General features: G+C 43.3%; 1 protein-coding gene across 1 annotated transcript in view; it reads right to left on the bottom strand.

The window, feature by feature from the left end:
* Nucleotides 1–4,526: 4,526 nt before the first annotated feature.
* dnah3 (dynein axonemal heavy chain 3) overlaps nt 4,527–14,741 on the bottom strand; it is a 302,407-nt gene continuing 292,192 nt past the window's right edge. Inside the window, exons 59-61 of the mRNA XM_039775085.1 lie at nt 10,913–11,117; nt 10,129–10,266; nt 4,527–5,276 (exon numbers count right to left, since the gene is read on the bottom strand). Of these exons, the coding sequence (XP_039631019.1) occupies nt 4,923–5,276; nt 10,129–10,266; nt 10,913–11,117 (697 nt within the window). The 3' untranslated portion in view covers nt 4,527–4,922. The remainder of the gene's footprint in view (nt 5,277–10,128; nt 10,267–10,912; nt 11,118–14,741) is intronic.

Raw genomic sequence — 14,741 nt, 5'->3', positions numbered from 1 at the left:
CTCCTTTAACATCTGCAGACGAGACCCATAGAGCTCCTTGTTTGTGACTTCCCAGCATCACAACACCTGGGCAGTGCATACATTTCACATAAGCTCGCTCTGTTTGTGAACGTGCAGATGACATTTAGAATGTGGGATGGAAACATCGCAGACATCGGCTTGGATTTCTTCAGCTATCAAGGCCTGGTAGTGTAAATGTGGCCTAAGAAGCTGCCATTGCCTTAGATCAGTGCTTCCCAAACTCTGTAACTGCAGGTTTCTGTTCCAACCAGCTTGTTTATAATTGGACTCCTGGGCTAATTAATTGAACTGTTATTTCCCAAATTCTGTGTTTTGGGAACAATATAGAAATTAGAAAACAAAGTTTGGTGAAAATCTATCTATCTATCTATCTATATATATATATATATATATATATATATATATATATATACACACACACACACACAACAGCGTGGCTTTGCTCCCTACTCGCTTTGCTCGCCCACCCCTCAACCCCTCTCTTTGGGGGCGCTTCACGCTCGCCACTTCACATCTCTGCTGCTCACATTGTGAAGGGGTGCGGCTGAGCAAACGCTAAGGAGCTGCGGACGAATCAGCTGCTGGCTTGCAGCTGCTGCTACCGTGCTGCGTGATCTGCATGTCACGATGCACGCCGATAATTTAAAAGCCTGTACAGCAGCTGTCCTTTGGTCTCGCTTCCTTGTCTCCCGGGACGTTAGTGTCTCCGAGAAATTGTTTGTAAGTAGGGCGTGACATGCACGTAGTCTCGTGGGACTTCAAAGTGTCTTTCCGAGATGATCACCGGACTTGGGACTTGAAGTTTGGAATGCAGGTTACCCTTGGCCCATAGGTGCTTGCTAAGAAACGGTTTAAAAAATTTTGTGGTCCGAGTGCAAAATTTCTTAGTTTTTTTTAGACCCGTTTGTTTGTCCTTTTTTCACGAGAGATCAACTTAACAGATTTAGATCTGATTTTTTTCTATAATTTGCTTGAGCATTCCGTTGATTTTTGCGACTTCTCTCATTGCGCTAAGAATCACAGTTCTCTTGCAGGAACAAAATATTTGTGCTAATTCGAGAGAGGCTGTAGGCCGAGGGGGAGGTGGTTTTAGGGGAGTCCGGAGTAGAGAGCTGGGCCGGCCCCGAATCACTGTCCTGTTACGCTAATATGCGGGCGAAGCTGCAGGGGATGGCTAATCATCCTCTTTAATAAAACCCCTGTGTACGTCCGTGTGTGTGTGTGTGTGTCTTTTGGTGAAGTGCGCATGCGCGAGGCTCGGTGCGACGCGCACGACCGGCATCGTGGACGCACACACACTGGAAGCTGGGCACACAGTGAATGGCGTAGCCGTGGCCGCACATGATAAGCAAATAAAGGACAGCATTGCTGGGGAGAGTGCTGATTGGGTAGTCGCGGCCGCGCACATAAAATCCATTGCTGGGGAGACGCCACACATACTGCCCCGTGCATGTTCACTAACTAACTATCTACTAACAACATGCCACCCAAAAAACAGGACACGTCAAGTCGGACAAAAGACACAGACCCTCAAATCCTATATAAGCAACATCTCCTGGAAGAACGGTCAGCTCAGTAAGTAAACATCAACAAAAGAAAGGCTGAAAGACAAAGAAAAATACGAGCAAATAGATCGATTGTAAAAAAAGAAATTGAGCGTCCGAATATTCCCCGTATTGATTTGGCTCTATCCTCTACTAATTTACCCTTTACCATAAGAAGGCAACAATTTCCAGTTACATTAGCCTTTGCCATAACAATTAATGAAGCTCAAGGGCAAACCTTAGAAAAAGTTACCATTTACTTGCCAGAACCAGCATTCAGCCACAGTCAGTTATATGTTGCATTATCAGGAGTTAGACGTTTTACAGATGTTGTTGTCAACGTTGTAGATGATCCTGAACAAGAGTGTTTACAAAAAATGTTGTCTATAATGAAATTTTATTGAAAAATTTCCTGAGGTAAAAAAATAAAAACATTTTCCTAAATATCTTCTTCAGATAGTGTATTACAGATTGTTGTAAAGTTTTACACTAAGGCAATATTGATTATACTTACTGTATTGTCGTATACGTTTCTATTTTATTTTTAATATTATTTTACTTTAGGCTTCTTGCAAAAATATTTTAACAAAAAAATTTAAGACAACAAACAGACTGAGGTCAAGGTCCCTTGCCATTTAATATAGACTGTTCCTAATAATGTTTATGCAATACTGTTCTAGCGCCCATTATTGTAACGGGCTTAATGTCTAGTTTATATAAAAAAAACAAGCAGTTATATGAGAATAATGTATTTTTTTTCTCTTTTTAACAATATTTTCATTTTGATTTTCATTCTGCTTTTCCAGGTGTTCTAATTGTTTAATGAATCGATTATTTACTAATTAGTGGAGCCGACACTAAAGTAGTTGCAGCCTTTGATTATTCCGTGTTGTTTGCCTGGGTGTCTGCGCTGCTCGTTTTTAATTGTCATTAATAATTGAAAGGGCAAAACATAATGGAATCAACAAATAAGAGTTAAGTATTTAAATCTGTAGCAAAAGCAGAAACATTTCTAAATGTCTTGTAAAAAACATGCTGCTCTGCTTTTCTGAATGTAGAATAAGAAAGCTAATTAAATGAGAAATTAGGTATTGTCACTGATTATGAATCTGGTTGGAATGAAAACCTGCAGCCGCAGTGGGTCCCCAGGACCGCATTTGGGAAGCACTGCTTTAAATTCAAATGCGAGTTGAATTAGCATTTTGCTCCCAAGGATTTACCAAAATTCAGCGGCAGTGAAAACGTAATTTGGTTTGTTTGAACTCTGACCAGGTGTGCGACTCCGTCGTCAAACAACCCAACTAATAGCATTTGGGGTGTGTGTGTTTCAGCCATCACGTCTTTCACACTGAACACTGACAAGACCTGCTGGTGGTGATGATTTCAAATATTTGTGGATATGAAGTAAAAACAATGTATCTATTCTCTCTTTAATTTATTTAAGTACTTGAACTTACACATATATGGCTTTAAGATTTATATTTGTATTACATTTTTTTAAACAAACATATTTAAAGCATTTTCCTTTGTTGCACTCCTGTTGACATCATAGGAACTGGATAAAGAGCTGACATCACATTGGAAGCCCACTTGTTGCTTTGGGTTAATGTCTTTGGGACCACAATGTGGATTTTTTTGTAAAGTGCAAATATAAAAAAAAAGCACACAGGAGAGATCATCAGCAGCTGCGAAACTGTTAGACACGTTCTCCTTTTGTTTCACATAAAAATGGGTAAATAAAAAAGTGAAGACAAATTACATGGACAAACCTGCAGGGTGATCATACCTACTACGCTACACAGCTCCAAGCACTTCTTATCCAACATTTTCACCAAGTCTGTATTGCGCAGTCAAGGCAAACTTGCGTCTTCTGTACTTGTCCACAGCAAAATGCCGTACTTGGATGTTGGTGATCACAAAGGGGCCGAATGTTCGTATAATTTGGAGAACAACAAGCAGATTTGACAAAGGCACGTTGACAGCCTCAGCAACAGTAAGCAAAGTGAATGACTGAACAGTTTTTCTTAAATGGCATTAAATGGCCACCCAGACATATATATTATAAATTGTTAGTTACCCCTTGTCGTTTATAGTGATGGTCAAGAGCATTTTGTAATCTTATGTATTAATGCAGAATACAGATAGCAAAGTTTCTGATAGAAGAGGTGCCTGTGGTGATCAACACTGGACAACATCAAAACTCCATGTAACAAATCTCACATTACTCGTCCGTCTATCTACTGTTTAATTTAATGTGAAGGTCTGTAGGTGTGTCATTCCTCAGATCAATCTGATTGGCTCGTTTTGTCTTTGGCGTGATTGGTCAGTTTGGCTTTGGTGATGCGTTCAAAAATGGAATTGCAGGTGTGAGATACACAAGGAGGAGTAAAAGCGTTGGACCCACTGAGAGTCACCTGCAGAGACAGAAAGCGTAAAAGTGGACAGGAGGCGAGCAGGACACCTTGAAATGACTTTACAGAAACGTGTTTGATGGAGGAAAAGCCTGTCAAGTGATGTTCAGACACACGGGGATAACAAAGCAAAGGTGCACGTCGAGTCATCCACTGCTATGCCCACAATTAAACAAACACATTTTTACTAAAATATTGTTAAACAATTTCTGGAAGACGGTCATGAAGAAAAATGGAACCACTCGGGCACAATGGAGCTTTGAATTGAACTGACGGTCCTCCTCCACGGCTCATTTGCAGGCGCTTCACGTGATGTCAGCATTGCAGAGTGCAGTGAGCATTGAGTACAAGTAACGGACAGCAAGAGAGGACGTTATCATGGAGAGAATACGCCACAAACTGTGGTCCCCCAGTGAGCACACGGCCAGTTCGCGCATGTGGTCTCGGGACTGCCATGGGTATAAATTTACATTTGTAAATGCAACACCAGAAGGTGGGCTGCAATTCAGATGCTTAGTGGCGTTTGATCCCATTCCATTTTCGCGTTTGCTGTGGGAAATGTTGAGCACACGACTAGATGGCCTGACGTGTGGATTTTGAACATTTTTGATTTTGTTTGCTACTGTCCAGCATTGGTCACCATTGACACCTGCTCTGTCACAAAGGTTATCTCCGTTCTCCATGAAAACATGAGGTTTCACCTTTTTTTTTTTTCCTCAGCCCATCACTACAAACCATGTGGGATAATTAACATAAAAAAAAATTTTTTTGGGTGAAGTGTTCATGTTGGCTATGAAGTGTCTGTGAAAAATGAGTACCGTGTTCTTATTTTAATACAAAATTTTCTTTGATTTTCCTCCCACAGTATTTTTTAAAAAGATTTTGCAGGTCTCCTGTGCCACTTCATCATAAGTTAACGCCTCGCGTCAAGCCCCTGTAGCCCCCCCTAGTCGTCGAGCTGACAAAGACTGGCCACGCCTCTGTTTGTCCAGTGCTTCTGCGGCTTGTCTGACGGGAGCTCGATGGACAGCACATAGTTGGTGGAGTGCCCGGTGGTCGAGAGAGTTCCTCTGCGGGCACTTGTTTTGTACACCGGACAAAAGTAGATGTTTTTGTGTAAAAACTTGCTGCTTTCTCCTGGCTTTAGCCAGATAATGGGAAGGGGGTCGTACAGGATTTTTGGGAGAGACTCGTCAATGACCATTTTCTGGCGGTTCCATCTGGCACCTTCTAAGAAGAGTCCTTTGATATAAGCACCATCTTCTGGTTTTGTCTGCATTTCGCTTTCTTGAGACATAACCTAAACGATGCAAGGAAGGGTTCAAATAAAAAAAGAAACATGTCAGAAAGGATCATTTAAAGAAAATGTTAAACTACTGCCGTGGCTCTCTGTTCATGCAGGAAGATTTTCATGTTTTTTTTCCATTCTTTACATGATTTACACATTCAAAAGCGTCAAGCAGCAGGGATCTATCAGGCCTTACCTGTGAAGGGCTATAGTAGTAGGTTGTTGTACCGTGTTAGCTATTATGGATGTAACAAGAAGTCAAGCAAAATGACACCTTTTATTGGCTAACTGAAAAGATTACAATATGCAAGCTTTCGAGGCAACTCGGGCCCCTTCTTCAATGCAGATTGGCGTTCTTTGTCATTGGTCTTGAATCTGAAGGCAAGCAGTGCCCTCTGTTGGTCGATCAGGGAATTCGCATGGCAGCTCTTTTTACTTTCTTGTATACAAAGTATTGTAATTGTCCAAAACTTTGATGTTGAGATTCTGATGAATCTCGATGGTTTAGACCTCACGGAGACTGATTTACTTTCTCGTAGGGAAAAGCATTGTAATCGTCTAAAAATCATGTTTTCGAGATTTTGATGAATGTCGAGTCTGAAAATACCATTTTTGAAATTTGTGTGTGTACAGTGGGTACGGAAAGTATTCAGACCCCCTTCAATTTTTCACTCTTTGTTATATTGCAGCCATTTGCTAAAATCATTTAAATTAATTTTTTTCCTCATTAAATGTACACACAGCACCCCATATTGACAGACAAAAGAATTTTTGAAATTGTTGCAGATTTATTAAAAAAGAAAAACTGAAATCTCACATGGTCCTAAGTATTCAGACCCTTTGAACCCTCAGTATTTAGTAGAAGCCCCCTTTTGAGCTCATACAGCCAGGAGTCTTCTTGGGAAAGATGCAACAAGTTTTTCACATCTGGATTTGGGGATCCTCTGCCATTCCTCCTTGCAGATCCTCTCCACTTCTGTCAGGTTGGATGGTAAACGTTGGTGGACAGCCATTTTTAGGTCTCTCCAGAGATGCTCAATTGGGTTTAAGTCAGGGCTCTGGCTGGGCCATTCAAGAACAGTCACAGAGTTGTTGTGAAGCCACTCCTTTGTTATTTTAGCTGTGTGCTTAGGGTCATTGTCTTGTTGGAAGGTAAACCTTCGGCCCAGTCTGAGGTCCTTAGCACTCTGGAGAAGGTTTTGTCCAGGATATCCCTGTTCTTGGCCGCATTCATCTTTCCCTCCATTGCAACCAGTCGTCCTGTCCCTGCAGTTGAAAAACACCCCCATAGCATGATGCTGCCACCGCCATGCTTCACTGTGGGGACTGTACTGGACAAGTGATGAGCAGTGCCTGGTTGTCTGCACACATACCGCTTAGAATTAAGGCCAAAAAGTTCTGTCTTGGAGTTTGCTAAAAGGCACCTGAAGGACTCTGAGATGGTGAGAAATAAGATTCTCTGGTCTGATGAGACCAAGATAGAACGTTTTGGCCTCAATTCTAAGCGGTATGTGTGGAGACAACCAGGCACTGCTGGGCTGAAGGTTTACCTTCCAACAAGACAATGACCCTAAGCACACAGCTAAAATAACGAAGGAGTGGCTTCACAACAACTCTGTGACTGTTCTTGAATGGCCCAGTCAGAGCCCTGACTTAAACCCAATTGAGCATCTCTGGAGAGACCTAAAAATGGCTGTCCACCAACGTTTACCATCCAACCTGACAGAACTGGAGAGGATCCCCAAATCCAGGTGTGAAAAACTTGTTGCATCTTTCCCAAGACGACTCCTGGCTGTATGAGCTCAAAAGGGGGCTTCTACTAAATACTGAGGGTTCAAAGGGTCTGAATACTTAGGACCAGGTGACATTTCAGTTTTTCTTTTTTAATAAATCTGCAACAATTTCAAAAATTATTTTTTGTCTGTCAATATGGGGTGCTGTGTGTACATTAATGAGGAAAAAATTAATTTAAATGATTTTAGCAAATGGCTGCAATATAAAAGAGTGAAAAATTGAAGGGGGTCTGAATACTTTCCGTACCCACTGTACGTGTAAACACAATAACTTGAGTACGCTTTCATTTAGGTCAACTAAATTTTGAATACAAATATTAGGTACAAAACCTAGATTTCAATTAATTTTTGGGCAATTTCCATTAGCCGGAAGTGGTACTTTACCCTTTATTCAACTTTACTTTTACAATAATTGTTCAATATATTACTGATTTGATTTGTTTGTTGATGGTTCTTTAATGTACATAATCTTCTTATATAATACGCTACCGTGGCTGTCTGTTTGTCTGCCCAGGATTTTAAATTACCTGTAGCTCGCAAACCGTTTGACCTATTGACCTGAAAACTTGGTACACACGTCTACTATCCGCTTTTGGGGTGGTGATTGACCTCCATTGTTACTCCTCTTTTTATTTTATATTATTGTAGAATCAACTCTCGGCAGCTTACAGCAGGGTGGCCGTGCAGTGCATGTGTACGGGCGCCGTTCTCATTCCCTACCACCTTAGCCGTCACTTCCCCTACCTCTTCATATCTTAAGTCTTCAATCTTCCTCAAGAATGATTTAAGTGCCAGCTTAAGTGAGAAACCATACTAAGTAATTGTAACACAAACACTGACGTAATCGGTTTTAACACGAAGCGATGCCGACGAAACAAGAGAAGAAGTGGGCCGCTAGGGTGGAAAAAAGAAGAGCTGCTCAGGAAGCAGAAAGCACATCAACCTCTGAGCAAACGAATGATAAACGTACAGAGAAAGAAAGAAAGAGGAGGAAAACTGAATGCTCAGGTCAAGTGTATTCACTGCACGTTATTGTCCGCCGTTACTGGTATAAAAATAGAATCCTTGTCTTGAGGAGTAATGTCCATCCCCGTATCGGAGTATATGAGAAAGTCAAGGGGAGACCACTCCCGATTTCCCCAACTCAGTTTCTTGTGCCAAAACTGAACAGTTCATTAACGACTCTTTTATGAATGTCTCTGTCCTCGTAATAGTAAGGCAGATGGAAGCGGTGAGTGGAGATCACCAGAAGACTGAGTAACAAGCGGATATCTAAGCGATGTCTCCAGGCAGCGGAGGAGTCTCAAAATGTAACAGAGAAAGAAGGAAAAAATGTGTCGTATCACAGTGTGAGAATGGACCAGACATTGGGGTTCAGGCCCACTCATCCTGCATCTACTGACATGTGCTGTCTGCGTATTAATAATTAAATGCACACCAAAAAACTAAATTATAATACTTATTGACTTTAATAAATTTGAGCGTCCTAATTATAAATATTAAATGTGAGGGCAAAGGCTTTGAAAAATGACAATTTTCAAACAGAAGTAGTTTAAGCCTACAATAAGTTCTTAATTTGCAAATTAAAACTGAGTAACATTGTGACTTGATTACAAATATTAAATTTAAGTATTCAGGCTTCCATTTTTTTTTTTTTAATCAAACCATTGGTAAATTGCTCACAATGTATTGACTCGTTGAGGGCTGAATATTTTTTGCAGGCAAGGCACTTCTCTAAAAAGCACACAAAGCAAAGGCTTCACATGAAAATCACGTAAAACGTCTGTTGCTGTGGCTGCTATCGGTGCCTGTTCAGGGTCTCTGGTGGCTGTGTAGGGGCTCGATGGCTGGTAGGAATGCGTGGTGGGCTGGCTGTCTTCGTATGGCAGTGCAATGCAATCTGACTTGCACCTCTTGTCATCGTAAATGGCAGTCCTCCTAGGCGAACGTGACCGTAGGCGCATCAGCTACACAAGCGTGTTCAGCACCACGATCAGCTGAAGCCGGTACCTCACTTTTGTTTTTCAATCTCCACCTCCAGATCACTTGACTGGAAATCGGGAGTCCAACAAGTCAAGAGTCCGATTCGGCAACAATACGCAAAACGTCGTCCACGGAGTATTTTGCTTTGTGCGTTCGCTTTGTTCTCTCGCCAGATGTTGATGCCATTTTAGTGGTCGTTCGTGCTTTGCTACTCACGCATGCGCAATCGAGGTCAACTCAACAAAGCTAACTTTCCTTCTAGTAAAGAGAGTCGAACTAAAACATAACCGCAAGTTTTATGGCTGATTACCGTCCTGTACCCCTGAATTTTAACAAATGTCGACATCTGCCCTGAAAGAGTTAAATATGTGCATTTTATAACTAATGCCATGGTGTCCATAAGGCAACTATTGTAGTGTCCTTAGCATCCTACTTAATGGCACGCCAAGGTCACAGCATGCTGAGTGTTACTTCATATCTGACAGAATATTCAGTCTGTTTGGTCTCGAGCAGAGGAGGCCATGTGGGGACCTACACCAGGTCTTCAAAATCCTCAAAGACGTCGACAGAGTAGGTTCAGCCAAATTCTGTCAAGTAAACCGTGAATTGCGTACTCAGAGGGACAAAGGAGACGTGCATTTTAGGACTGAAGCCGGGGAGCAGTTCATTACGCAAAGAGTTGTGGGAGTTGGTAGCAAACCACCGAGACATGGAGTTGAAGCAGAGACCTTTAAGAAGGCTCTGCAGGGGCCATTTGCAAATATTGCTAAAGTCCTGTTTTCGTTTTGTCATTCTGGTGTACTGTGTGTTGTTTGATGAGGGAAAAAAATGGATCGAAATGCCAAAGCTGCCACGTAACAAAAAGTCTAAAGACTTTGTGAATGCTCTGCAGGTTAGCTGGGGATGAAGGCGGGCAGTGCTCTGTGCCAGTCCCCTCTGAAGAATGTCGTACAGTTTAATTCTTTTAGCACATGGGCCCAGCTGCTTAAGACGCCACTTCTTTTTTTTTGTTTGTTGTGGGTTTTGTCCATTTCTTCACCTTAGTGATAGCTCTGTGTGTGTGTTTTATTGCACGTGTAATGACTTACCTCAAATTCAAAGCCTATATGGTCGATCGGGATTGTGTATTTCCTAGCAAAATTTTGGGATACTCCAGTAAGGAAAGACTGAGTGAAGTAAAATCCTGATACCCAGAAAACATTGGGAGGTCCATTGTCAATCCAGTCCTGCAAAGAGAGAAAAAAAAAAAAAAAGATCCAACATCCCATAATGTACAGGACACAGGCTGGGGTGAGTAAACGATTTCATTGTTCAGCTGATGCTCTCATCATCAGTGTCTAATAATTTAGGAAGTTACATTGTCTGCATTTCTGTGTTGTCAGTGCAGATTAGATGTGGGGCGGCACTAAAATGTTCACTTTAGTATCGATGCCAGCTGTTGCCCCCCACTACTGGTACCAAATCAGCTCTGAAGCAAATAACGGACCACTCCAAAACCCCCTGACTTAACTCCAGCCTGCTTGGTGTGCGGCCCAATTGCACTGAACTACACACTGCTTCTCTCTTCAGACCCCAATCTCGTCCATGCGGTAAGGGGGGTAAATGGATGTTTTTCCACAACTGCAATAGTACGAGTGTTGAGAGAGGGCATTAAGACGTTTACTTCCAGTACCGAACATCTTGAAATGGTGGTACCGCACCGTTTTTAAAATTAGTGTTTTTCGGTACTTCCCCAGTACTGGTATACCACACAACCCAATTGCAGACCACTGAAGTGATTAGGTCTTGTAATTTTATACAGTCAATGCTATTCTTTAGTCAATTTACCTGCTAGTTAAAGGCATTTAAGAAAAAGCACATGGCTGACTTTACCTGCAGGACATGTAGGCGTGCAAGGAGATCGGTGACGTAGCTGCCCAGGGGCTTCAGGGAAGGGTAGGACTTTGAGGCCCACATGGCTGGCACCTTGCCGATAAGCATGCTGCTGAAGACATTCTCCAGTTCGGCAGACATGAGCACTTGACCCTTGAGGGCTTTGCGTATGTTGATCAGACTGCTGCGGACCACCTGTGTGAGCCTGCAAAAGACAACAAAGCTTTGTTGTTTCTGTAGCCTGTCTGCTCATCTGATGTCTCCGAGTTCTGCTTGGACTTTGCAAATATAAAAGAGAAACAGTCTAAGGTAAGACATCACATACTATAACTGGAGATGGACATTGGTGGTCTTAAAGTCGTTCTGCTGCAAGACTCCTAATGGTGTTAAAGGGAAGTGGTGGAGGGGTGTCTGGGGTGGGGACTCCAGCTGACACAAAGTGGCCTCTGAGCCCCATGGGTGGCTTTAGTACAGGGTAATGAGGAGCCAAGAGCAAAGCAGCCATCAGGTCACCTGGAGCTGGTCATGTTGAGTCACTGCAGGCCCATTTTAGTTGTGACTACCGTTTGTGCAATACTAGTGCCGAAGGGGCCGAGCTGGGATCTAAACTCGGGTGTGAGCACAAATGGGGGACCAGCATCACAGCGGAGGGCCTGCAAAAGGCCATCTACTACAAGGATTCAGATGATGGATGGATGGATGGATGGACAGATATATATGAAGGTCATATAAAGCATCTTCAGAAAGTCTTCAGCCTCCTTCACTGTTACTTGTTAGTTATCCTTGTGCTAAAATCATTTCAATTCATTTTCTCCCTCATCAAGAATCACTTGGTACCCATAAATGAGAACATGAAAGCAGAACTTCTGCAGATTTATTCAAATGAAAACACTGAAATATCCCCCCATTGACAATGCCAAGCATTCAGAGCGTTTACTCAGTACTTTGGCAGCCATTCCAGCCTGGGGTCTTCTTGAGTCTGTCACAACAAGCTTGACACACCTCAATGTGGAGATTTTTCTTCCATTTTCCTCTGCAGATCCTCTCGTTGTTGGTCATGTTGAGTGGAAACCCTCAGCAGACAGCTGTTGTCAGGTCTTCTCGGAGATGTTTGATTGTGTTCAAGGTCCAGGCGCTGGCCAGGCCACTCAAGGACATTACCAGAGTTGTCCCTAAGCCAGTCTAGTGTTGTTGGAAGGTGAACCTTGGCCCAGTCCTGGAGGGGTTTTTCCAGCTTTTCATTCAGGGTATCTTTGGACTTTGACCCATTCAGCTTTCCCTCAAACCAGACTAGTCTCCCTGACTTTCATGCTGCCACCATCATGCTTCACTGTCAAAATGGTACTGCGCAGGTGATGAGTGGATGAGTGGTGCCTGGCTCCTCCAAACATGGTACTTAGAATTGTAGCCAAACAGTCCAAAGTTGGTCTCATCACACCAGAGAATTTTGTTTCTCATAGTCTGCGAGCCCTTTAGATGCCCATGAGGGGGTGTCAGGTGTCTCTTACAGAACCTGACTGGCCTAGATTAGTGGAGTGTTCCTTCTGGAAGTTTCTCCCATCTCCACACAGGTTCTCTGGAGCTCTGCCCAAATGACCGTAGGGTCTTTGGTCACCTCTCTTACCAAAGCCTCGCTCTCTCTCCCGATTGCACAATTTGGCTGGGCAGCCAGCACCAGAAAGAGTCACGACTGTCCTAAATATGTTCCTTTTCAGAATCGTGGAGGCCACTGAGCTTTTTTGGGTGATTCAGTGCTGCATGATTTGTTTTGCAGCCTTCCCCGGCTCTGTGCCTCGGCAGTTCCTTCAACCTTATGGCTTGGTTTCTGCTCCACTGAAGGACCTTCTATAGGTGGGTGTGTGCCTTACCTAATCAGTCAAGTCAGACTGACCACCAGACAAGGTGTAGGAACATCTCAGGGATGATCAACAGAATGGGATGCACCCACGGCAGACTTCAGAGTGAAGGGTCCGAACACTTGTGTTGACGGAATATTCCAGTTTTTTGTTTTGTCATTCTGAGGTACCGAGTGTTGGTTGATGAGGGGGAAAAAAATGAAATGATTTTAGCACAAGGCTGCAACATAACAAAATGGGACATAAGTGAACGGGTCTGAAGGCCTTCTGAATCCACTGTAGACGTTGGGCACTATGTAGCAAGTTACCTGTGAATGGCACTAAATTGCAGCTGCATGGATGGCACCATATAACAGATATATGAAAGGTAGTCAGGCAGTGTACAGGATACGGGTATAGATGAAAGGCACTGAACAATAGACAGACCGTATATGAAAGGCACTATATAACAGAAATAAGTGGCAAGCACTTTTTATGACTGATAAATGTGATGGGCACTATTTAAAACATCTAGATAAAGATATAGCGCCTTAATATGATAGGCACTATTTAGAACAGAGATCTAGATAAATAAACTGCTCAAAAAAATGAAAGGAACACTTTGAAAACACATCAGATCTCAATGGGAAAAAGAAATCCTCCTGGATATCTATACTGATATAGACTGGGTAATGTGTTAGGAACGAAAGGATGCCACATCGTTTGATGGAAATGAAAATGATCAACCTACAGAGCCCTGAATTCAAAGACACCCCAAAAATCAGAGTGAAAAAATTATGTGGCAGGCTAGTCCATTTTGCCAAAATTTAATTGCAGCAACTCCAAATTGTACGCAGCACTTTGTATGGCCCCTGTGTTCTTGTATACATGCCTGACAACATCGGTGCATGCTTCTAATGAGATGACAGATGGTGTTGTGGGGGATCTCCTCCCAGATCTGGACCAGGGCACTGAGCTCCTGGACAGTCTGAGGTGCAACCTGGTGGCATTGGATGGACCAAAACATAATGTCCCAGAGGTGTTCTATTGGATTTAGGTCAGGAAAGTGTGGTGGCCAGTCAATGGTATCAATTCCTTCATCCTCCAGGAACTGCCTGCATACTCTCACCACATGAGGCCAGGAATTGTCGTGCACCAGGAGCCACTGTACCAGCATAGGGTCTGACAATGGGTCCAAGGATTTCATCCTGATACCTAATGGCAGCCAAGGTGCCTTTGTCAAGCCTGTAGCGGTCTGTGTGACCCTCCATGGATATGCCTCCCCAGACAATCATTAACCCACCACCAAACTGCTCATGCTGAATGATGTTACAGGCAGCATAATGTTCTCCATGGCTTCTCCAGACCCTTTCACTTCTGTCACGTGCTCAGGGTGAACCTGCTCTCATCTGTAAAAAGCACAGGGCACCAGTGGTGCATCTGCCAATTCTGGTATTCTATGGCGAATGCCAATCGAGCTGCATGCTGCTGGGCAGTGAGCTCAGGGCCCATTAGAGGACATGGGGCCCTTGGGTCACCCTCATGAAGTCTTTCTGGTTGTTTGGTCAGAGACATTCACACCAGTGGCCTGCTGGAGGTCATTTTGTAGGGCTCTGGCAGTGCTCATCCTGTTCCTCCTTGCCCAAAGGAGCAGATACTGGTCCTGCTGATGGGTTATGGACCTTCTATGGCCCTCTCCAGCTCTCCTAGAGTAACTGCTTGTCTCCTAGAATCTCCTCCATGCCCTTGAGACTGTGCAGGGAGACACAGCAAACCTTCTGGCAATGACACGTATTGATGTGCCATCCTGGAGAAGTTGGACTACCTGTGCAACCTCTGTAGGGTCCAGGTATCGCCTCATGCTACCAGTAGTGACACTGACTGTAGCCAAATGCAAAACTAGTGAAGAAACAGTCAGAAAAGATGAGGAGGGAAAAATGTCAGTGGCCTCCACCTGTGAAACCATTCCTGTTTTGGGGGTCATCTCATTGTTG

The sequence above is a fragment of the Polypterus senegalus genome, chromosome 13 (assembly GCF_016835505.1).
Source record: "Polypterus senegalus isolate Bchr_013 chromosome 13, ASM1683550v1, whole genome shotgun sequence".
Classification (NCBI taxonomy): Eukaryota; Metazoa; Chordata; class Cladistia; order Polypteriformes; family Polypteridae; genus Polypterus; species Polypterus senegalus.
Note: the sequence above shows the minus strand (reverse complement) of the source record. Positions and strands in the feature narration are given on the sequence as shown.